General features: G+C 38.3%; 7 protein-coding genes across 7 annotated transcripts; 4 read left to right on the top strand and 3 right to left on the bottom strand.

Annotated features, from left to right (window-relative positions):
- Window positions 1-2,063: 2,063 nt before the first annotated feature.
- On the top strand, window positions 2,064-3,574 carry PKNH_1349000 (conserved protein, unknown function; the record flags this gene model as incomplete). Its single annotated transcript, XM_039113589.1, has 4 exons — window positions 2,064-2,073; window positions 2,435-2,672; window positions 2,849-2,985; window positions 3,171-3,574. 4 exons carry the CDS (start codon window positions 2,064-2,066, stop codon window positions 3,572-3,574), a joined length of 789 nt encoding a protein of 262 aa, XP_038969962.1.
- Window positions 3,575-4,906: 1,332 nt separating this feature from the next.
- On the bottom strand, window positions 4,907-6,088 carry PKNH_1349100 (DNA damage-inducible protein 1, putative; the record flags this gene model as incomplete). The annotated part of the gene is made up of 1 exon (XM_002260869.1): window positions 4,907-6,088. One exon carries the CDS (start codon window positions 6,086-6,088, stop codon window positions 4,907-4,909), a length of 1,182 nt encoding a protein of 393 aa, XP_002260905.1.
- Window positions 6,089-8,533: 2,445 nt separating this feature from the next.
- On the top strand, window positions 8,534-9,506 carry PKNH_1349200 (conserved Plasmodium protein, unknown function; the record flags this gene model as incomplete). The annotated part of the gene is made up of 3 exons (XM_039113590.1): window positions 8,534-8,588; window positions 8,750-9,206; window positions 9,359-9,506. 3 exons carry the CDS (start codon window positions 8,534-8,536, stop codon window positions 9,504-9,506), a joined length of 660 nt encoding a protein of 219 aa, XP_038969963.1.
- A 478-nt stretch (window positions 9,507-9,984) lies between these two features.
- PKNH_1349300 (oxidoreductase, aldo/keto reductase-like protein) lies at window positions 9,985-13,395 on the bottom strand (the record flags this gene model as incomplete). The annotated part of the gene is made up of 1 exon (XM_002260870.1): window positions 9,985-13,395. The coding sequence occupies one exon, from the start codon at window positions 13,393-13,395 to the stop codon at window positions 9,985-9,987; it is 3,411 nt and encodes a 1,136-aa protein (XP_002260906.1).
- Window positions 13,396-14,524: 1,129 nt separating this feature from the next.
- On the top strand, window positions 14,525-16,276 carry PKNH_1349400 (WD repeat-containing protein, putative; the record flags this gene model as incomplete). Its single annotated transcript, XM_002260871.2, has 2 exons — window positions 14,525-16,067; window positions 16,221-16,276. The coding sequence occupies 2 exons, from the start codon at window positions 14,525-14,527 to the stop codon at window positions 16,274-16,276; spliced, it is 1,599 nt and encodes a 532-aa protein (XP_002260907.2).
- A 1,220-nt stretch (window positions 16,277-17,496) lies between these two features.
- On the top strand, window positions 17,497-18,519 carry PKNH_1349500 (tRNA-dihydrouridine synthase, putative; the record flags this gene model as incomplete). The annotated part of the gene is made up of 1 exon (XM_002260872.1): window positions 17,497-18,519. One exon carries the CDS (start codon window positions 17,497-17,499, stop codon window positions 18,517-18,519), a length of 1,023 nt encoding a protein of 340 aa, XP_002260908.1.
- Window positions 18,520-19,172: 653 nt separating this feature from the next.
- On the bottom strand, window positions 19,173-20,196 carry PKNH_1349600 (conserved Plasmodium protein, unknown function; the record flags this gene model as incomplete). The annotated part of the gene is made up of 2 exons (XM_002260873.1): window positions 19,173-19,226; window positions 19,330-20,196. 2 exons carry the CDS (start codon window positions 20,194-20,196, stop codon window positions 19,173-19,175), a joined length of 921 nt encoding a protein of 306 aa, XP_002260909.1.
- Between the last annotated feature and the right edge of the window lie 2,991 nt (window positions 20,197-23,187).

Here is a 23,187-nt window from a genome sequence, read left to right on the forward strand (position 1 = left end):
TTAAAAATAACCGCCAATGTCTGTTAACCTTTTCTCGTTTTTTATGATGACCTATTGTGATGACATTTTCTGCTCCATCTGTCCTTTTAATTTTTGCAAAAGAATGGAAGACGGAGAGAGAACGTATACCAGTCTACATACATTTACCGTTACGTAATGGAAAGAAGCATGAGGGGGAAAAAACGAAGAAGTGTGAAAATATTCTCCTTGTCCAATCTTTTTATTTTGGCCAAAACATATGAGTAGAAGAAGAGGTGTGCAATTTCGTAACTTATGGTAAAATGTTAGCCCGTGCGAACTGAAAAGAAATTCGATTTATTCGTGCTTGCCGAAGAGTATGCGTTTGGTTGATAATTTTTCCCTTTCCTGTCTTTTGTATTAGTTCTAATTTTTATGCATTTATTATTTTCGTTTATATCTGTTAATGTCTGTTTAAATCTGTATACATATATATATAATTTTTTTTTTTTTTTTTTTTTTTTTTTTTTTCCAATTTTTCAATGTTTACACACCAATTTTTCAACGCGGACAACAATGCTGGTCAGCAATTCCAAATAATTCGTTCACCTTTTGTAGCGGCGTTTGGGCGAATTTCTGCCTCTTTAGACAACCATCGTTGTTTAATTCGGCGTTCCGCATTTTACAAAAATGCATCTGCGATTTTTTAATGCACTATTTCTCTTGGCGTTATCTGTGCGATTGTGTACATGTTAGCATACGCCATGTGTGTGTGTGTGTACGTATGCGGGGCGTTCGCGTGATTAACCTCATTTAAAACATTTCTCCCGATTCCCTCGGTATGTAGAATATTGTGGCCTGCCTCTTCCAGCGTGGCATTTTTTAAAAGAAAAATTAAAAATCGTCCTTCTGCGCATTTGCGTATATTTTACCGCGATGTAGTACGTGGTCGGATTTACGTTCGCAGTGCAGAGCAGGTTGGCAGGGCGGTCAACTTTTCAATCGTTGATTTTGTTCTTTTACCATCGCCATTTCGTAATAACTGTGTGCGAAATTTCCCGAATGCGCGATTTTTCAATTCGGTAAATGGAGCTTCCCTCGTCCGCGGAAATGTGAAGAATTTTTTAGAAATTTAAACATGGAAAATGGCGAATAGGTAGTGACCAAATCATTTCCACACATGTACACAAATGCGTACACACGTTTGTAATTTAATTCACCTTATATGTGTACGTTTTTTTCTTTTATCCCGCCATAGTACGAAGGATTATGCCTTTTTTTCCTTCCAACTGTTTTGTTTACCATAAAGCATGCAAACGTGTCACTGTCTTTTGTTTCCATATATAAATTAAAAAAAAAAAAAAAAAAAAAAAAACATATCAAAAGTGAAGTAAAAAATTTTGCATATTGTTTCAACGTTTTAGAAGTTTTAATATATTTTTTATCACCCCCTTCTTTTTTTTTCGCTTTGCATTTTTTCTTTTATTAGTACTAATTGATTGCGGGGACATGGAAAAAAGAAAAAAAAATCGCAAAGAAAGGAAAAGAAATAAAAAGGAAACAGGAATTATATTTACACAACGTAATTTCGTGATTTATAGCAGTTTTGGCACTCCTACTGCTTTAATATAACAGGATTTCTTCACTTTGCGTCTTTGCGCATTTATCGCCCTTTATTTTTTCATACTTTCCGCTCCCATTCCATTTATTTTGCCCCATTTCCCGTTTCAAAGCTCCCACAGGGACATAGTGCGCTCATTTGACCTTTTCACATGTCACACGGCAACTATGTATATATTCGATAGCTTTGTGCCTATTTCATTTTCCACTTTCGCGTAATTTTTGCCTTTTTTTTTTTTACACTTATTTTATGGCCCAATATTTTGCCCCTTTTCCTTAATATTTAAGAAAAAAGAAAAATTGGAGAATTGGCACAATTTTTTTTTTTTTCCAATTCTGTAAATCGAGTTTGCTTTTCGTAGTATAAGCATATCGCAAACGTGAGGGAAAAAAGAGAACAACAAAAAAAAAACTGTAAAAATAAGCAGTTGGGAATCCAAGCAGGCAAACAAGAAGAAACATTTACCCAATAGTACGAGCATAAAATGGATTCAGGTATGAAGAAAAGAATGCTACATTTGTATACACACCCGTGTGCCTATACACCTATGTATGTATGTGCTTATGTGCTTATGTGTTTTTTTTTTTTTTTTTTTTTTTTTTTTTTTCACGTCGAGAGGGTCTTTTTGATATACCCTATAATAATTGAGAGGGAGAAATATTCAGTAGGAACCTTTGAATAGGCTTCTCCTGCACAAAATATCCCCCCGAGGAGTGATATTTATGCTTCTACCATTGCGTTGTTTTGCCTTTTGTGATGAGCCTTACCATTTTGCCTAGCGGCACATTGCAATGTATCAAAACGCGCCAACACCACCGCTTTCCATCACCCCCCCCCTTTTTTCCTAAATTTAAGAATACCAAGGTCTATTGAACAGCAAAGAAAGAGAAGATGAAACCAACGGAGCACACATCGCCGAGAAGGTGGAAAAGGGAGGAGAAACAATTGAAAACACTTTGATGAAATTAAATGTGAGATACCAAACGTTATTCTTTTCCTCGGGAGTAATGACCGTTTTTTGTGGAACAATATCATTACTGGAATCGTTAAGATATTTTTACTTCACCAATTTTGTGGTCTCCACTTTTTTAATGTAAGTAACCGTGATGAGTGGTTCATGGTGTGTGATATTGGAACAGTGCGAAACATATCCTTTTTAGGAGTGCACGAATTTTAGGCTCCCTTTGGGGAAAACACTTCATGTCTACATGTACCGCATAATGTGCTTCTCCCTATACGCCCCTTTTGCATATATGCCCTTTTGTACAGAACCATGGGGCTTATCATGATGATTTTGGACATTCCAGGAACGCCAAGATGGGCCGCAAAGCATAGGATTATGATTAGGAAGTACATAAAATTTTTGACGAGGTTGACAGGAAAGGCAGTTTGGTTCTTCTTTTTAGGTAAGAAAGCGTCGTAGGTACATGCTTCTTAAGGAGCGGATAGGGTGCCCAGACATGCCTCTACGACCTTTGCGTACGTTCTATTTTCACAGTGCACCCGTATTTGTTAGCCCCTCCCCCAAAATATGAACAATAAAAATCGGTTCGCTCATTGGGAACGAACGCATCTCCCCCTTTTCCTGCAGGATCGATGTCTTGTTTGAACCTATGGCCAAACTCGAAAAAGGTTACCTTCTTTAGATCCTTCTGGGTCGTCCTATTCAGTAGCTTCATTCTGGGAGTTGCCGTAGTTGGCTTCTTAATCGCATTAAGAAAATCACTAAGATTGGAAAAATTGAAAAAGACAATAAAGCTAGTATCGAAGGGGGCCTATATTGATTGTTACAGAAAATATAGTGTAGCAGATCCAGACCACGGAATGCAATTTGAAGAATTCAATAGGATGTGTTCGGATCACACAAATGGATATATATATTTTGACTTCCTGGATTTATTTATCATTTTTAATGCCCTAGATGAACACCAAAAATGTTCCATAAATGAAAGAGAATTTTTGGAATGGATAAATGGTCCCGTAACTTACTTATGAAGAAACGTAACTGTAACGGATCAGTTCGTTCCCTTCGTGTGTTTATCTTGGTGGAACATAATGGCCACCATGTCCCTTCCCCTCCCACCCCCATATATATGCGTGTGTTCCCCTCGGCATACATAATACTAATACTAAAATACCGATCGAGAACACAGAAATGCATACAGTGAAGTAAAGCGCGCACATACCGCCATACGCATATGAGAGGAAACCTGATTAAATTCGTAAAAAAATATATTTTTTTGTATGCTCTTAAGTTTTTGTTTATCATTGTGAAATAACTTTTTATGAATTTCAATATTATTTATTTATTTTATTATTATTATTATTTTTTTTTTTTCATTGCGCATTTTTTATTCACCTGTTAACATAAAAACGAAAAAGAAAAGTTGTCAAAAGTTATATGTTTTTCTTTTTAAAGTGTTAGCTAAGTGTTTCTCGCGTGCATTTACACTTAAGAAGCGACCTATTGTTTCCTTCCCGCGTTTGACCGTTTTTTGAATCATTTTATTTGGGACATTCAACGAATTGCGACTTTGTAGTGGAGGTGAAAATATGGGATTCCCCACGTTCCACGAAAGTGTGTGCGGTGTAACAAAGCGATGTCTTCCCACTAAGACAGGGGAAAAGAATCGCACTTTCTCTTTTTGAGATCTTTTCCCATGATCTGCAAAGTCGACATGGTTATCCCCATTGTCAGTAATAATTCAGTTTCTCACGGAGTGCTATTTTTTTTTTTAATGCTTCGCGTTGCCTTGAAGGACGGCAGAACGGGCAATAAATTTAAATGGAAAAAAAAAAAAAAAAAGTAGAGTAGCACACATGTGCATTCATACATGCCTACATAGATGGGTATTCAAAACATCAAATGGTTTGCCTCCTTCAAATGAGATAACCTCCATTGGGTACGTAACAAATTCCACCCACGTGCAATCCCAAAGAGAGGAAGGAGTGCTTCACCTAGGAAACTGTTTTTTCATGCTACATGGTAAAGTTTGGGCGTGGGCGCTTTTCCATGTGTATAAAAAAGAAAAAAAAAAAAAAAAGGCTTCTGATTGGTTACACAGAAGATGCTTGATCACGCGAGGGGGAGATGCACTCTTCGGGTGTACCAAATGGTCGTGTCACGTAAAATTGAAGATCCACTGTTGGCACATTCGTGGGAAATCGAAAATTGAAACGGAGAATTTTACCTCAGGTGTGGAAAAAAAAAAAAAAAAAAAAAAGGAAAATTTATACAAATTACGCAAATAGGTAAAGATGCATACAAGGAGAAAAATGTGTGTGTGTGTGTGGGAATTTTCGACTCGCTTCTTAACCACTCCGTAATTAGACCCCACGCGTAGACTCTTTCATGGCGTCGAAGTCAATGCTGTGTGATGAATTAGCAATGATATCCTTCTCCGGCAAGAATGGAATTTCATTATCCTCAATGACGAGGGCATTTTTCTTCAAGTCGATTTGACACTGGTGTCTCCTCAACAAATCTAAGCCGAATATAAAGTCAATGTCATATTCATCAATAATGGTTAACGAAACGGCATAGAAATAGTTTCCAATTTTAATGTCGACCATGTGGATTTTCCCTAAAATGGATCTGGTACCAACTCCTTTGGCAATTCCTGTAAATCTCGTATCCATTAATCTTAAAATGTTGCATTTTTCTGCACATTGCTTGGACATGATACTAGACTGCGCCCCCGAATCGACAAAAGCATGCACCACATTTTTATTTATTTCAACAGGAATGTATAACATGTAAACAACTCCAAATGCTTCAGGGAAATGTTCCTGGGCTAATGCCAAATTTGAGTTTATTTGATTTTTGTAAATATTTTCAAAAATATATTTTTGTGCATCTTCTGAGAGTGGATCTTTCAATGCATTTTCGTACATACGTTGTTCTCTTTCTTTTTCTTTTTTTTCATTTTCCAATTTTTCTTTTACAATTTTTTTTATTGCTTCAACATCTTGGCTAGTTATAGCATCATACAATTGTTTGTCTTGTAATTGTAGGACACTCATCCTGCTTCTGTCATTTTTTAGGTTTAGTAAAATTTCCACTTCTTTCTTTATGTATTCGTTCTCTTGGAAGGTGCGAAAATGATCCATCAGTGCGTTAAACGTTGCATTGTTTACTCCTCCCGCACTGTTAAAGCTGTTCGAGTTTATACCGCTAGCACCGGTGGGAGTAATTCCAGCCCCTGTGGAGCTGGAAGCTGCCCCTACTGCCGCTGCTGTCATTCCTGCCTGAGTGCTAGAATTTCCTTGGGGGATTAAATCCAGATTTAATTTCTTCCTCACAAAGAGCAGGTCTCCTTCACTTATATTCAGCTTCTTCACCGTGTCGAACTTGTTAACGGCGGCCCCGTTGTATGTCAATTCATTTTCGTTCATATTTAGCGCGAAATCATTTTCGATAATGTTGATGATGGTGAAAATTTCCGTGTCTTCGTGAACATCGAGACTGGTTATAATTTTGCTGTCGTCGGAGATGGTGATGAAGACCATTCTGTGGGTCACCGGTGGTGTAGGTACAAGCGCTATTTGTATGTAGAATCTGTGGTGGTACAAATGGGGGCTTCCCTCCTGTGTACAATCCGGTGAACACGTTCCTTTTGAAAAAAAGGGGTGACTCGTGTGCCACTGCCACAAGGAGCCTTCGACGAAGAGACAAAAGAGCGGAGCGACCAACCGACCAGCGAACCGACTGACGAACCGACTGACGAACGGAGGTACACTGGGAATTAAAAACAAAACGCACGTTATGGGAATAACTTACGGGGGGAAATAAATTGAGGTGAATGTGGCGGGAATAGTGGACCCGATAAGTGGGAAGTATGCTCTTCACATGTGTGCACTTTGGAACTGCTGGTCTGCGTGCGTATGTAAATTTTTTCGCTTCAAGAAAAGTCGGATTTTATGGCCTCACAGCTGTATGGCGGTGGGTGGGCGAGGTATTCTCGATGCGGAACGCGGAAAAGGAGGGGAGGTGGAGAAAAACAAAAACAAACGTGAACGAGAAGGGAAACGGAAGGAAAACAGGGAAAAACACACAATGCGGGAAAGGCACAAAATAAAAAAAAAATAAATAACGTGAACTAAAATATGTGGTAATAAAAAAATAATTAAATGGGGCCACGTTCAACGAAATTTTGTTTCGCAAACTCTCTATTTTTTTTTTTCTTTTTTTTTTTTTTTTCCCCCATTCTCCTTTCGTGGAGGAATTTTCAACCATGACGTGAGCGCAGTGTTCCCTAAAATTTCGAAATCCACAAAATGGAAATTTGAATTTTTCAGTATAAATTTTGAAGGAAAAACAGAATGAAGAAATTGTTTCTCAATTTTACTTTACCACTTTTTAATATCACAATTTTAACATGAGGTGGGGATTTTTTTTTTTTTTTTTTTTTTTTTTTGTAGTATGCATTTGCACATGGAACAACGTTGGGTGTATGGATGGAAGGTGCCCCTTCGTGCAAGGGTTATCTTCGTGGGAGAAGAATACCTGTGTGGGAAGACCTTCTTGCATGAGGAACAGGCGTGTGTATATGGTAGGTGTATACAACCTTGCACTTTGGCATGTGCATCAGTAGCATGTGGTAGGAGGAACATTGGATCTCGTGACATAACCCATTTATTAACTTTATCTTTTGAACAACATGACCCCTTGGCTGGGGTATTATATTAACATTTTTTATGCACTGTCCGCAGAGGGTAGTCTCCACAAATGTTCCGCTCGTATGCCTTTTTTTTTGGGGGGGTGTATGTGTAGAGCAAACATATCTAGTGTGTTCCGTGCTAAGGTGAGCGAATAGAAGGGGTCTATAACCCCTGTCACCATCATCCGGAATGTGTGCCAACATGGAGAAATTTTGTTCCACAAGGGAGCACAGAATGGAAAACCCTCTTGGTGCACATTTTTACGCGTATGTTATGTCGTCTCCATTCGGTTCGCCCCTTGGTTACTTGTTCACATAGTAATTGTCCTTCTTCTGCCTGTGCATGCCAATCTTTCGCAATAGCAACTTATTCTTTACATCTTGCATGGGAGAGAATGCGAAATGGTTATCCTCCTGATTTCGGATGAATAAACCGTTGCAAGCGTAACATTTGTGCTACCCCCTACCTCGGTGTCAAAAGAAAGAGCGATCTTGACATAAACGAGGAATGTATAAATAGAGGCATATGTGCAGACAAGCATATTTCATGGCTGACGCTGAACCCCTCTTGACACTTCACCGGGGCCTACCCCCTTCGAACAAAGTAGGGCATCGCGCAGATCATTCATCCCTCCCGCTTGCCAACTCAATTGATGATGAGTGCGTAAAAGGGGCGACCAAAAAAAGGTGACGAATTGTGATGAAGGTCCTTTGCTTAACAATATTTCTTTTCGTCATTTGAAAATCCTCCAAAAATTTGCAATACTGGTGTCATTTTGTAAAGGCGAAACAGGGGGAAATATGGCCATCAATAAGCGCGGAGTAGGTTATGTGCCCCTTCGGGCTTGAGCCCCTGGATTTGTTCAACCTGCCATTATGCATGTGTAAGTTCACTCCGTGCAGAATAATATTCGCGTGCGGTTCCTTTGCGCACATAGGAATAATGCAGCGCGCAGTGGTTTCCAAAAGGGGCTATGCATTTTAATTTTAAAAAACCCACCGCTATAACACTGCCTATTTCCCTCCAAAAAAAAAAAAAAAAAAAAAAAAAAAAAAAAAAAATTCAAAATTGAAGAGTATACAATTGCTGCAATTTTGTAGATGCACTTTTTTCGAAGTATCACTTAACACATTTTGCAAAATTAACGGAAGAGGGCTATAAATTTAAGGAACAATGTAAATAACAGTTACGGTATAAAAAGAGGGTTAATTTTTTTATGTCACCTCTAGTATGGGCTTATAGCCAAACATACACGTATACTTCATACAACGTGCGTCCCGTTAGCCTGTAGAAATGGCACTCCGCATCAGTACCCGCAGTTGCACTTGGCACCACCTCCTAGCATCATGTTACTATTAAAAAAGAAAAAAATGGATAGCAATATTACCAAGATGACGTTGCATTGCAATGTTGTTCCACTGGTGTTTCTTTTTCATCATCTGTGCAATTACATGTTCTTCATTCTTTTCCCTCACAACTGCATATTTCTCCCACCCTAACCACTTGTAGACAAGGGCCCAAGTGTAAACTCCTTCAAGCACAGGGGAATCCCTTTTGTGCATTGTCTAAGGACCCTCACTAGCGTGAACAAGCAGATCGCGGGGAAGACACATGTGAATTATTTTATAAGTCAAGAGAAGAGTGCCCTGTCCACTTCTTCAAACGTACAACTGAACGAAGGCAATTCTGAGGATTACCAAAGTGATGGAGAAAGCGACAGATTAGTTCTGAATGATAATGATGAGGATGAGTCTGATGAAGGTGAAGATTTGCAGGTGGAAGTGGGCACTGCGATTGGCGTAACGAAGCAAGGCATCACCACGGAAGGGGAAGTTGATCGGAAGGTAGGGTGTACCCACTTGGGTGGAAATATCCCTACCCATGAACAGAGCTGTGGAAGCCAATCGAATAATGAAACCGCCCACTTGAGGAAAAGGAACAAGTACGACCCTGACACGGTAGTGATGTAAGTGGGATGGAAGGTGTCACAAAAAAGGGAAAATATATATAAATACATATATATATTTGTATCATTGTGCATACACATGTGTCTCCCTCTTCATCATCATTCCTCTGTGCGCACCTCTACATAGATGTCATCCCACCCATCGCACACAGGTATAACGACGTAACCGAATTACCACCCAACATGTGCACGCCCCTCCTAAGCGAAGAAGAAATAGAACAAGTCAACTCGGGGGGTGGTGAGTCCTCCTTGGAGAAGTATTCATGTACCGTTGTTTATGGTAAGAAGATGCGCTCATAGATTAATGAAGTGGATTTCCACAACTAGCAGAAGAGTTGTTACAAATTTTCGCAAAGCGCGAATCGCAGTTGGAGCGGTTCCCACCGGTTGATTGCCCCCACTATTCGAATCGCAGTGTAAGTTTCTACATCATAGCGGTAAACACGCGAAATATCGTATATAGAAAAAATAAGAAATTAAAAAAACGCAACGCGAAACGGAAATGCATAAACAGAGTTATGCATGGAAAAAAAATATAATAACTGAATAAATGTTGTCACTAAAAAAAAAAGGGAAAATATAAGGGACGGATGAGCCTTTTAAGGAGGGCACCATCGCGTTCCTGATAAAAATGATAATAGGAAAAAGGATCCACTGGCTAAGCGTAGTGAAATAGTCCCCTCGTTCGACTAGGGTTAGGGAGTGGACAAAAATTGGGGGAGTCTCTTCCTAGAAACACAAAAGATCGATCCTCCCTTGTACTAGTTGCTCCACTCACTCATGGCTCTGTTCCCGTGCGGAAGGCAAAGGAAGTGTCGAGCGGGTTATACTTGTAAATATACCAGAAATCCTCCGTCTTTAACTCCGCAGGAGTCATCTTCATATATTGGTATATGGAATTCAGTTCGTCCTTATCCAAAGGGTTAATGTTGTGTCTGTTCAACAGTTGTTTATAAATCAGGTCGATATTGAGGTTGTTAAAAATGTCTGGCATTTCCTGGCCCAACTGTTCTTGATACTGATACAACTCTTGGCAATCATTTATAGTTTGGGTGATGACCTTCTTCATTTTTTCTCGGTTTTCATAAAAGTTGGAAATTTCGTCATCGGTAGGGACCACCGAAATTTTGTTACCCTTATAGTAGAAATGGAAGTCGGATGTATCATAGAGGTACTTTTCTTTGTTACTTAATTTGGTCATTACTCCTTTGTATATTTTGTATTTATCCCACTCGAACAATTTGCTCTCCTTCAGAGCGAAGTATTCTCCTTTTTTTTTTTCCCTTTCGACCCATATGCGGGCACTGATGAAGTTTGAATCATTTGGTTGGTCATTCAATCCAAAGGTGGATTTTATTCGATCGTGTTCTTCTTTCATATCGGTGTACTCATACCTTTTGTTAAAAAATGGGAGGGGGTAATTATTCCAGTGGGTGCCTCCACTCAGGATAGGGATATTTGCACTTTTGTAGAAAGCCGTTTGGCTAGTTTTGTTTGGGTCCTTAAGACTATTAAGAATTGTATTTCCATCCATGGTGCATCCTCTATATCGTAAGAAAATTTCATGCAAATCCCACTCTGTGTGTTGATACATGGGATAGTTAAGCGCAAGAACGGAATCTTTTAACTGACCTATGGTTCTGGGGCCAATTATGGAGGAAGCAACAAATGGTCTACTATAAACGAAGCTTAAGCTCAGCTGGGCTAGGGACATGCCGTGTGATCTAGCTAACTTCATATATTCGGCTGTCGCGTCTTGAGCCCACACACACCTGTGTGATTTGTATAGATAGGGGTATTTATTGCATCGACCATTTCTTGGTCCGTACGATAAATAACCGTAATCTTCGGCTTTGTTTCCTTTAGAATCATCTAAGTCGTGATCGAGCTGATCATCCCCTAGGACGGTGTCGGGGCCCATAGTGTGATACCTCTCCGGGTCTAAATACTTCCCCGTCAGTATTCCCCCCGCTAGCAACCCATAAGGAACTAGCGGTACATTAAAATTTTCTCGCAAAATCATTTCTACAAGACCAGATGATTCTACCTCATTTCTATGTAACAAATTGTACAAATTTTGTGCACACACAATTTTCATAAATTTTTTTTTTTTTTTTTTTGCCAAACTACACCACTGGTATATTCCCCAAACAGATTCGTTGGAAACAGCGATATGTCGTACCTTCCCTTTGAGAATCAACTTCTCCAATATGTGAAACTGTTCTTCTATCGACATAACTTCTTTTCCATTTTGTGTATCTTCTGAAGAACTCAAATTTTCAAACCCCCATATGTAAGTGTCTTCCCCTTTTGCACCATTTGGTATATACCGTTCAGGCATATCAATGGTTAATATATCCACATAGTTGGTATTCAAATTTTTTAGAATTTTATCTAGCCTTTCTTCTATGTTGTAAAATGTAGGAGTGTCATCTTTCATACCTTCCATAATCCAACTTAGATAATATTCTCCATTGGTTATTTTGTCCACATTTCTTGAGGAACACATTCGTAAATTTATGATGATGTTTTCTCTTTTCTTATCTTTGAGGAATAAATTCATGTTTCTATTTTTCGCCTTTTTGTAGCTGATTGGGTCATGTGGAAATGGGTCATATTCAGAAATATCAAAAAAATTTATTCCGTATTCGTAAAATGCCATATTGAGTAGTACATTCACATCGTCCTTGCTGATGAAGTTTTCATTTTCGTACATGTTCGTTCCTACACACAGTTCACTTACGCACAGATTGCTCTCTCCCAACTTTCTGTACTTCATTCCATATATTAAATCGTTGTGGGTGTATATTTTTTGTGTGTGGAAACTGTTGGAGTTGCTAATTCGGAGAAGTTCGTAAAAAAGGTGTTTCTTCCTGAGGTCGTATTTCTCCGTTTGAGTTGATGAATTTGGTACATTGATCGGCTTCTCTGTGTGCACATTTTTTAAAATCGTATCCATGAATTCTTGGCTTCCCGGCGGGGGCTTCTCACCGAACTTCAGCTTTTCAATGTCTTCTCGCTCTTCGTAAAGCTTTTCATTTTTTTCCTCTTCCTGGAGCATGAACTCTACCTTTTTGATGAACTCGATTTTGCGTTCCCTCTCCAGTTTTTCCTTCTCTGCGAGGGGATCCTTCTCTTCCTTTGGCGAGAAATTATCCTCCGAGTTTTCTTCCTCTTCTTCTTTCTTGCCGATAGATTTGCTTCCCTTTTGACTTCCCTTTCTGCGTCCCTTATTCTCCCGTGCCGTATTTTCCTCTTTTTCGTCTTCCATGGAAAACTCGTCCGCAAAATATTCGAGCGCCTCGTTTTCGTCAAACTGGTCTTCATTGGATTCCCCCGAGGTGGTGGTTCGGTGAAGGGGTTCTCCCTGCGGGTTTTCCCCTCTGTTTGTGCCCCTCTTAGCGATCTTTCTGACACCCCTTTTAGCGATCTCTTTGGTACCCTTCTTTGTGTTTTTTTTTTCGCCCTTCTTCCTTTCTCCCTTTTCATTCCCTTTAACCGCCCTCACATCCTCCCCTCCCTCCACTACCCCTTCACAGGTGGATATGTCCTCACTCGCTGCAGCACCGCCTTCATTCTCCAATGTGAGGCTCTTCTCCTTTTTTTGCCTTCCCCGGCGGGTCTTTACTTTCCCCTTTACCACTTCATCCTTTTCTGCGCTTGTCGATTCTTCAGTGGTATTTCCTACGTTTTTCCTCCTCACGAATAACTTTGTGGCCCGTACGTTTCCTCTAGCGCGGTTGTCCTGGAGCAACGCATTACCATTAGGTGAACGTTGCTTTCTTGATTCTCCTAACTGTACATATGTAATGACATTTCGATTGAGAAAAAGGTAGGGAAATCGTCTATCCTGAGGAGACGAAGCATTGTCTCGAAATTTTATCCTCACAAATTTATTTCTCCTTGCAACGACTTTAATGTCATGCGTGCGTTTGTCTGTTGGATAATATGGGATGCTGTGAATTCTTTTCTTTCTCACAGAGGAGAACGTCTCGATAAGGAACCATGCGCAGATAGCTATGAATGAGGCCCTTTTCGTTTTCATAACTGTCAAATTGGTGGGTCGAGATGTTCGGGGGTGCAAAGGGGCTAGGGCACTCCCACAGGCACAAATAAGTACACACACGTACACACATGTGTACATGTATATGTGCACACTTATACCTTCAGCGAGTTTCCGCTCAGGCATATGCTTGTCCTCCTATTTGTGGATCACCGTTCCGCATATACATCGTTATATCTTCCCCGCGCGATTGCCCTGTACCTTCAATGTCATCTTGAAAAATTAGTTATCTTGAAGGTATCGTGACAAGAATGGTATGTGGTTTATTTCTGCTATACCTTATTCCATCTTTTTATGTTTATCGACGAATGAGCCAAGAGTTTCACTCTTCATGTGAAGACTTCTCCAAATTTAGTAAGCTCGAATAAGTGTTGCCTTTTTTTTTTTTTTTTTTTTTTTTTCAATTTAACCTAGCGTGTTAAAAAAAAAAAAAAAACTACCATTTTGAGGTGTGCAGAATGGGGAAATATAAGCCAGAATGGTCCCAACAGCATTCAAGATAAATTTATTATAAAAAGGAAGGACTTGAAGCGAGTAGAGCGAATGAGGAGAAAATCCCCTGGTTAGGCAAAAAAACGGAGGAAAAAAAAAAAAAAAAAAAAAAAAAAATTACGGAGAATATTTGCATGTTCACCTTATGCGCAGCTTTTCTGGGAACATCTAGGGAAAGAGAAAAAAAAAAAAACAAAAACAAAAAAAAAAAATAATAATAAAAAGAAACCCTTGGATATTTACCAACATATATATACATAGATGCAAGAATGTACAGAGGTTGCCCACTTTTTGTCATTAAAATGTATTCATAGAAAGAAAGAGCACATCCTTTTGAGGAAATCCCCCGGCAATTACTTTTTTTCTTTTCTTTTAACCAACTTGAAAAGTACAGAACAAATTTATAGTTAATTTTTTTACTTGTTCGTGTGAAAATCATCACATTCTTAATACTGTGGCGAACGCGAAAAAAGGAAAGTGTTCCTTGTAGCGTGAATAATACCTCGCTCTATTTTTCCCTTTTGTTTATCCCACGCGTATTCGGGAAGTTTGGCCACAGGGACCTACTCCCTAGCTTTAGGTGATAGAATTAATTGGAGGGGCTACGCACCGAAGCAGGAGCAGGGCGTATAGGCCATAGCCTTCTCCTCCAGTGAGCATGTGCAAAAAGGTATATAACCCCAAGTGGTATCCTTTCACGCATGACATGTAATAATCCCCCGAAGCGGAATTTCCACCTGAAATACTATTAAACTGCTTTAAAATGAGAAAACGAAAATATGGAAGCCGGTCTACCCCCACGGAGAACGAAGCAAATGAGAATCCCCTAGACGAACAAGAAAAAAAATACATTTACCCAAGCATTGCCAACTCGCCAATACTGTTACACAACGACCAGGTCATCTACGCTTATGGTAGCAGTCTAATATTTTATTCCCTCAAGGAAAAAAAATTTGTGAAAAAAATCGATGAGCATCAAAGTGTTATTAGATCATTAGATGTTAATAAAAATGGAAATAAAAAATATTTCTTGACAACTGGTGACGATAAAATTATAGTGATTTATGATGAGCAATGGTCCGTGTGGCACAAAATTGTGCATAAGAAAAAAATCGTCAAGGCGTTCTTTTTAAAATATGTACAGGAAGAGGATAAGAAGTTTGAAATAATTTTTATTGACAAGTATGGGGATGTGTACTTGTTTGACCTCAATTTGGTGGCGCACGGGTCCTTCGCCATGGGGGAAGTCTCAACGGTTGGAAAGACTCCAACAGGGGAGGATGTTCCAACGGAGAGCCACTCCAGTTGCATCACAAAATTGAGCTACCTGCAGGATTCGCTGAACGACATTCAGGAAAAGGACGAGGATTTGATTTTCATGAATAATTTCGAGCGCATGCTTCAGGGGGAAGAGCATGAAGAAGGCGAAGAAGAAGATGATAAAGCAGAAGGGGGGTACACAGAAGGTGACGAAGGGCAGTCCGGAAAATCACTACCTCGTGAGACGTTCCCTCGTGAGACGTTCCCTCGTGAGACGTTCCCTTTAGAGACACGCCCTCGCGAGGAAGGAAAGCTCGCCCAGGTGAAGGAAAAATTGGAGCGTCACTACTCCAAGTGCTTCCAAAACGAAATGTTGATGTACCCAATCCTCACATGCAACTCTGCAGTCGTAGCGCTACATTACGACAGCAACTTTTTAATAATAGGAGATCGAGATGAAAAAATCAGAGTTGTGAAAAATAAGAAAATAAACAAGATATACAACTTTTATTTAAATCACAAATTATTTATTACGTCCATCGTTCTGATAAATTCTAAGATGTTCTGTTCTGCCGCCGCGGATTGCTACCTCCACATGTGGGACATTAAGACCAAGGAAGTTATCGACACGATATGTTTTGACGCCCCCTTTGTGTGTAAACTGGCACAGTTGAAGGAGCCTTTTAGTAATTCTCCCCATTTGAAAAAATATAAATTTGTTATCAACACGTTGATTTTTAAGGAAAGCACTTGGACAATCTACGCCACTGCAGAAAATTTGAAAGGAATCTTAATCATCCCCTTAACGCATGATGCAGATGGAAATCATTTGTTAACTTTTAACAAGGAAGAAATTTCATTTTTTCCGCTTCAGCAGGAGGTTTTATCTTTTATCTTTTTATCAGTTGATGGAGATGAGTGTATACTTTTTGTCGATAGGAGTGCGGGCCATTTGCATCAGATTAAATTAACAGATCGTGGGAAGTTGGTTGGAGAAGTTGTCACCCTTGACTGCCATACCTTCTTTGATGGCGCACAACCAATGGGTAATGTAGAATTCGTGCCTCGCTTGACTGCTAAGCCGTTGCTCTGTTTCGCGACAGGTCGTGTGATGTGATTTTTTCTCCCTTAGGGAAGCACACTTCAATAATACGTACCCCCTGATAAATCACATTATTTTTTCTTTCCTCCATTTTTAGATATCGGATTAATAAATTACTGGAAGCACACCACAATAGAGGATGGTATCCATTAGGGGTAAATGCTCCATTTGTTATGTACCAAGGTGCCCCCCCACACACACTTCTAGCTTCATATTATGCGACTTCGAAAAGTTGCCTTTTTTTTATTTTGTCAAAATTTTGTTTAACCCTTTGACGTGTTTACCCGTCACTTTAAAATTATTCCCGTTGGGCACTTTTGTGCCTCTTAGAGAAACGGGAAGGAAGTGCGCCCGCTCATGATCTTCTTCAAATTTACGCTTGTTCTGCGTAAATATATGTACAAAAGAGCCCATGCCGTGTTGGTTCGCATAAGCAAATAACAACGTTCATGTCGTTTGCATTATCAATTCTATGCGTTCCTTTTACTTATTAATACAATTTTCCTTTTTTTGTTGAAGCATTCCCAGTGGAAAGCCTATTTATTTCTGTCCCTGTTTCATCATTTTTGCCCACAACTGCACTAGCAGCAGAAATTTTCCTACGCGAAGGAAAAAGAGAAAACAAAATTTTCGCCACAATATAAAGTGAAGTCGTTTTGGCGTTTTTTTCAACACCTTTGGAGGGCCATCCGTTTTGGCTATTTTTGCGAATAATTTATCCATTCCTAATTTTTTTGCTCAATTTGTGTGTTCATCTTTTATAGCAATTTTTTTCTTTTAAAACTTTTTTAAAATTATTTGTAATTTGAAGAGCATCATATACTGATTTTTACTGCCACGCGGAAGAATGGCACATAAATAAACATATGCCTGTATGTTGTTCACGTGGATGAATACCTTCCTACGAACATAAAAGTAGCAGTTAAAATGTAAGCTGTAACGATATAATGGTAATTGGCAGCAAGGAAATATGCGAACCATCTTGACTAAGCTAGTAAATGCGCACGTGTACCATCCTAATCTATTTGACCTGCATTGAAAGGGGAATTCAGGTGGACCATAGGAATATATATTAAATTATGGGCGCGCAGTTGTTGGGCAAAGGTGGAAACTACAGCATGTGTGAAAAAGTGATCGCATGAGATCTAATTCTTCTTACTAGAAAAAGGGCGATCATAGGAATGAACTTGAAGGAAAAAGCCGTGATGCCATAAAAAGTTGAATCTCCCCCCCCACTCCCCACATATTTTGACCCAACCCCAAAGCAAGAAATTGTTTGCAGAAATCTATGTGCAACATCTGGTAGTCAAAATTTTATATGCAATTTCCACCTTCGCAAGACGCCCCATTTGTATCATCAGAACAGACGCAAAATGAAAGAAGAAGAATCGGACGAACTTGTACAGAAAAAGGAGTATGAAAAAACGTTTTGGGAACAAATAGGAAAACCCAAGCATGTTTTAGCTCCCATGGTTGACTTGAGCGAATTAGCATTTCGATTGCTATGCAGAAATTACAACTGTCACTTGGCTTTTACCCCCATGTTACATGCAAAAAATTTTGTAGAGCATGAAAAATATAGGAAAGGTTATTTTCAAAGTTGCAAAAAAGATGAACCTGTAATTGCACAGTTCTGTGGGAACAATTCAAAAATTATTTTAAGCGCAATTGAGTATATTAAGAATGACGTGAACGCTGTTGATCTGAATTTAGGTTGTCCGCAGCAAATTGCCAAAAAGGGAAATTATGGAGCCTTCTTACTACATAAGCACGACGAAGTGGTGAACTTAGTGTCAGACATAACGAATAACTGCAACATCCCAATTACATGTAAGATTAGAAAAATTGACCAAGATTATCAGAAAACGTTAAACCTTTGTTATGATTTACAAAGTCGTAATGTCAAAATGATTACTGTTCATGGAAGGACAAAGGAGGAAAAAGGCGTAAATATCAAAGAGTGTGATTATGAAATTATTAAAATAATCAAGGAAAGATTAAACATCCCAATAATAGCTAATGGATCCATTGAACATTTTGAAGATGTACAAAAATGCCTAAATTATACTAAGGCTGACGCAGTTATGTGTGCAGAAATATTACTCGAAAAACCTTATTTTTTTTCAAACCAAAATGTCCACGCAGTGGATATCGTGAATGAGTATTACGATTTGTTTTTACAATACGAGTCTAACCCAAAATATTTAAAGGGACATTTGTTCAAAATGTTATATAAGTATTTTCAAGTGCACACTGATTTGAGAGACTTACTGAATAATTGTCACTCCCTCGATGACTATGTAAACTTTCGTTCCATTTTGAACGAAAGAAGGACCAGCGGTGTCCTGACCGAGTCTACCCTCAGTTGGTACAGGAGATATAGGAAAACTCAATAGGTGGGTCACGGAGAGGGGACCAAGTTTTTTCCCCCCCCCCCCCCCCCGCATAAACCCGTATATGTGCATATATTGATATGTATCGCTTCCAGTACCTTTTGTATAATAACATGTGCTCCGCTGCTTTTTTTTTTTTTTTTTTTAATTCGTCCTATGGGATAGTTTTTTAAGGGTTTTACACACACGAATAATAATTGTTTGTCGTAGCCCTATTATTCGTCTAACCAGTACCCATCTTTGCGCAGCTTTTTTTCTTTTCTTTTTTTTTTTTTGTCATTTTTTTCTTTTTTATTTCCCTATTTACGATTTAGCCGCTATACTAGTTTGGCATATCAATTCGGCTTTTTTCTTTCTTTTTTTTTTTGTCATTTCTGAAAAGACGAAAGTTGACGGCAAATAGGTTATCATCAATTTTTTGAAGTATTTAAAAAATGTAGCGAAGCCTTTTTGGCTAGTTCTTAAAAAAAAAAAAAAAAAAAAAAAAAAAAAAAAAAAAAATGAGGAGTAAATAAAATAGGAGCAGTACATGTAGAATTGTGCCGTATTTCTTTGGATGTTGTGCAGACGACTGCCTTTTCTTCCCTTTTTTTTCCTCCTTCTGCGGTATTGGCTAGAAACGAAGAGAAGATGTTACTGTTCTGCTGAAGTTACTTTTACTTCTTCTGCTTTCTCATTTTTTTTATCTCCAAGGTGACATTCTCGATGTTCTGAAAGAAGAGGTGGAGGAAATGAGGACATGTGTGCAAATGCGCATTTGGAGTTGTTGCCTAAGCAGTAACACACGCACATTTTTTTTTTTTTTTTTCTCACCTTCTTTATTTCTGCGATTTGCGAATTTAAAAACTCAATGTCATTCTCAGACGACTTGATGTTGCTCTCAAGTTCGGATATTTTTTCCTCATAGCTCTGAGCGTCGGCATTTATATTATCATTTATCATATCTATTTGAGCTTTCAACGTTTGAATTTGGTAATTCGAGATACTTTTTGTGTTATTCACTGTGGAGACATTGCTACTGTTAGCATTGACGTTCGTTCCGTTGTTGCTACTTTTTGCATTTTTAATAGCGAAGATTTTTTTCTTTAACTGACTGTCTATGTTGACTAACTGTTCTTGCTTTTTTTTCAAAATGTTTTCATTTTCCATATAGGTATTTTTTAATTTCATCAGTTCTTCTTTTAATTGTCTGATTTCTTCATATTTTGTTTGTATGGACAGTTGCGTTTCGTTTAGGCAAATTTCATCTATTGCTTTTAGCTGTTGCTTGGAAATATTTTCCAGCCCTTCCTTATCATTATTTAGTTTTTGTAATATTTCTTCATTTTCTTTTAATTTGTTTTCTAGCTTAACTATTTTGTCCGTATTGTCTTCTATGCTTACTTTGCTCTTTAGCAGTTCGATATTTTTCTTGTACTTATTTAATTCATTTATGGCTGATTTCTCAATGGAGTTCTTGGTGCCAGCCGTAGTTTTTTTTTTCACTTGTAAAAGTACATTGTCTAGAAATACCTTCTCTAATCTTAACAAATTCTTTTTTATTTCGGAGTAAATTTCTTCATTCTTTGTATTTTTATTCCCCTCGATTGTTTTTTGAGCTACCAGATTCGTTTTTATGGCGTTTTCTACATTCTTTTTATTATTCAAAATGGTGCTACTCGAACTCATGTACTTATTCATCGTGGGAATTCTTTTCTTCGGTGGAAGAGACACAAATGCGTAGCTCACTTTGAGTGAAGTAGGGTTGAAAGAAAAAATCAAAGGTGACCCAAGAAAATGTGTCGCACATGAAGGTAGACTACCGAATTCCACCTACACCAATTACTGATGCACAGTTCGGAATGAGACAAGGGGGAATGTGAGCAACCTTTTCAATTACATTACGTTAAGGCCATAATTTGCACATGATAATGTGCATTTTTATCTTTAGGCTTTTTCACAATGGGCGACGGGTAAATTTTTTATCGTTCTTCAAAAATATGAATAGCAGGTGTTGGGGGGCTCCTCGTAGAGCGTTTATACAAAGAGAGGGAGACTCGAAGAAGCAGGGGGAGCAGTCTCCTTTCCAAATGTGCATCATTCAAAATTGGACACATGCGCAGGTAGGTAAGTGAGCGTATATAAGTGTACACTCACTTACCGATAATCCTTACACTTTCAGGGCTCTTCAAAATAGGCTGTTTTCACTGCAAAAGTATGAAGCAAAACTTTTAGTAAGGCACAAAGATGGCGGTGAAGGTTTGGGCCTATGCTTCTTCAAAAGATTGACGCTTCTGTATTTTTACACATTAGACAGGGAGTCATTTAAAAAAAAAAAAAAAAAAAAAAAAAAAAAAAATCGCAATACGGATTAGAGGCAGAAGTGCCTATTTATTATTACTTATGGTAAGAAAAGAAGTATACCTTAAAGCGCCAATAAACACGACAAATCAATTTTGAGAAGCGTATAATGATTATGATCATTAATCGCAATTATTTAACAATCCCGTTGCTAAGAGTTGAGGTACAGTGAGTATTTTTATCCTTAGGAAAAATTTACTATTTTTTAAAAAATGGACGAGGAAAAAAAAGAACATTTCATGATTTGAATAGAATAATCTGAACGTATGAAACCTTTGAATTTATTCCATCTTTGGAACTTTTATTGAATCATAACTTCCACATTCAGATTGAAGGGGTAACACAAATTCCCGTAGGTGTGTTACGTGTTGAAGTCTCTTAAAATGTATGCAAGAGATTATATGTACGCCTATGCATACGTTTATGTCGGGAGGAGCGTCTTCCTCATCTTCATGCGATTGCAAAGGAGGTTCGGTACGAGGAAGTAAAAGAAGGTATACACACAAACGAAGATAATTAACTGCAATAGTTGGAATGAGAAATATACTCAATGTATTATTTGTTGACAAGCTACTTTTGTCGCCTTACCATCCTTATGGGGGAAGGTCCACTTTGTTTCTCCTTTACCTTTTTCCATTTTGCTTTCAATTTTTTTTTTTTTTTTTTTTTTATCCTTTTAACCCGTTTCTTCTTTCCCTTAGTAGTAGACAATCGCCTCATGGCTGCGCCAATTATTTTTTTCTGTGTTAAGGGTTGTTACTGTTTTCAAAAATGGTGAATGCAAAAATTTAATTCTGTTTTTTTTCTCTTTTTCCCGATTGATGGGTGTGTCCTTTTTTTTTTTTTTTTTTTAAGTCATGGTCCACTAACGGTCTTATATGCTTTTGCTAAAAATGACACTCCATGTAGTGCGTACACACAAGTGAATCGTGTGCTATGGGGAATAATGTGCATAGCGCATGACATAGCAAAGAGAGGATTATCATGTGTACACATAAATATACATGTAGATTGCCTTGTCACAGGTCCGTTCTCCAGATGCCGCTTCACAGAAGAAGCTTGTTAGTCTTTATCTTATCTGGGTGTATGTAAAATTGTGAATCCACAGGGGATAATAAAAAGGGGAAAAATTGGCAAAGTATCAGGGTACGTTCAAAAATTCGGGGGTTATTGATTTTACCACATCTCAATGTGTGCACAAATATATACGCTTATGCAGATGATGTGCAATCCTTGGAGTACCTCTCAAGTGGAGTCAAAATAGGGGTTCCCTTTCCCTTTTAATTTGATTGCAACCCAATGTGTAATTTTTTTAAGCAACATGTGTAATGCCCTATGTGAGCGAATTGAGAACTTGAATCTATCACTGAACGGAATTGATGGATGGGGATATAAAAATTGGTAGTTCTATAAAAAGGGAAAAACCACCAACTGTGATTAAAACTAACAAGGGAAGACCTTAGTATATTTGACCCAATCGCAGCGAAAAGGCCCAAGAGGTGCGCCTGCCATTACACAAGCGATGTGTTACGGGTTAGACGTCAAGCCGGGTTTCTTCCCCTCGGGATTTAAACAAATGCTATGCTCTTTATTCTTACGTCAAATGAGGCATTTTAGCACTTACCACATGTGCGACAATAAAATTTGTGCTTGACACATTTCAGCCTTTTAAAATTTTACTATATATTGCATACTTCCACGGTATAGTGTGGTCTGATCAATGGCGAATATATGCGCGTCGGGTAAATATGCATAGGTGAGGACGCATTTTCAGAAAGGAAAAAAATAAATTGACCCTTGTGGTGCCTTTATTTTTTTAAGAAATAAAGATTAGTTCAAATAAATTTTCCTTCTGTACCGTTTCTTTTTCTTTTCTTTTCTTTTCCTTTCTTTTTCCTTTCCTTTCTTTTTTTCTTTTTTTTTTTTTTGTTACATTATACCATTTGGAAATTATTGAAGTGTCACTTTTGTTCACATGTTTGAATTACATTTTTTTCCACATTTTATATTTGCATTTTCGTGCGTATTTTTATTTCCAAACGAATTGATCTTTTCTGCGGAGAAGAAGCCCTTTTATTTTTGCATCGAAAAAAAAAAAAAAAAAAGGGCATTCGAGATTGCGCATGATATATTTTTGCATGTACACAAGCATATGCATAACTGCATGTTTTATATGAAGATATACGAGAGTACGTCCTCGTATGAACATCATGTCAGCGTGACATTGTTCTTGCTCAGACCAGGGTTCTGTGTTAAGTGAGAGACCCGTCATGTGAACGTGAAAATAAACCATCGGAGGTAGCAGTTAATAAAAGGAGGGTGAATACACTA

Source organism: Plasmodium knowlesi (genome assembly GCF_000006355.2).
Source record: "Plasmodium knowlesi strain H genome assembly, chromosome: 13".
NCBI lineage: Eukaryota > Apicomplexa > Aconoidasida > Haemosporida > Plasmodiidae > Plasmodium > Plasmodium knowlesi.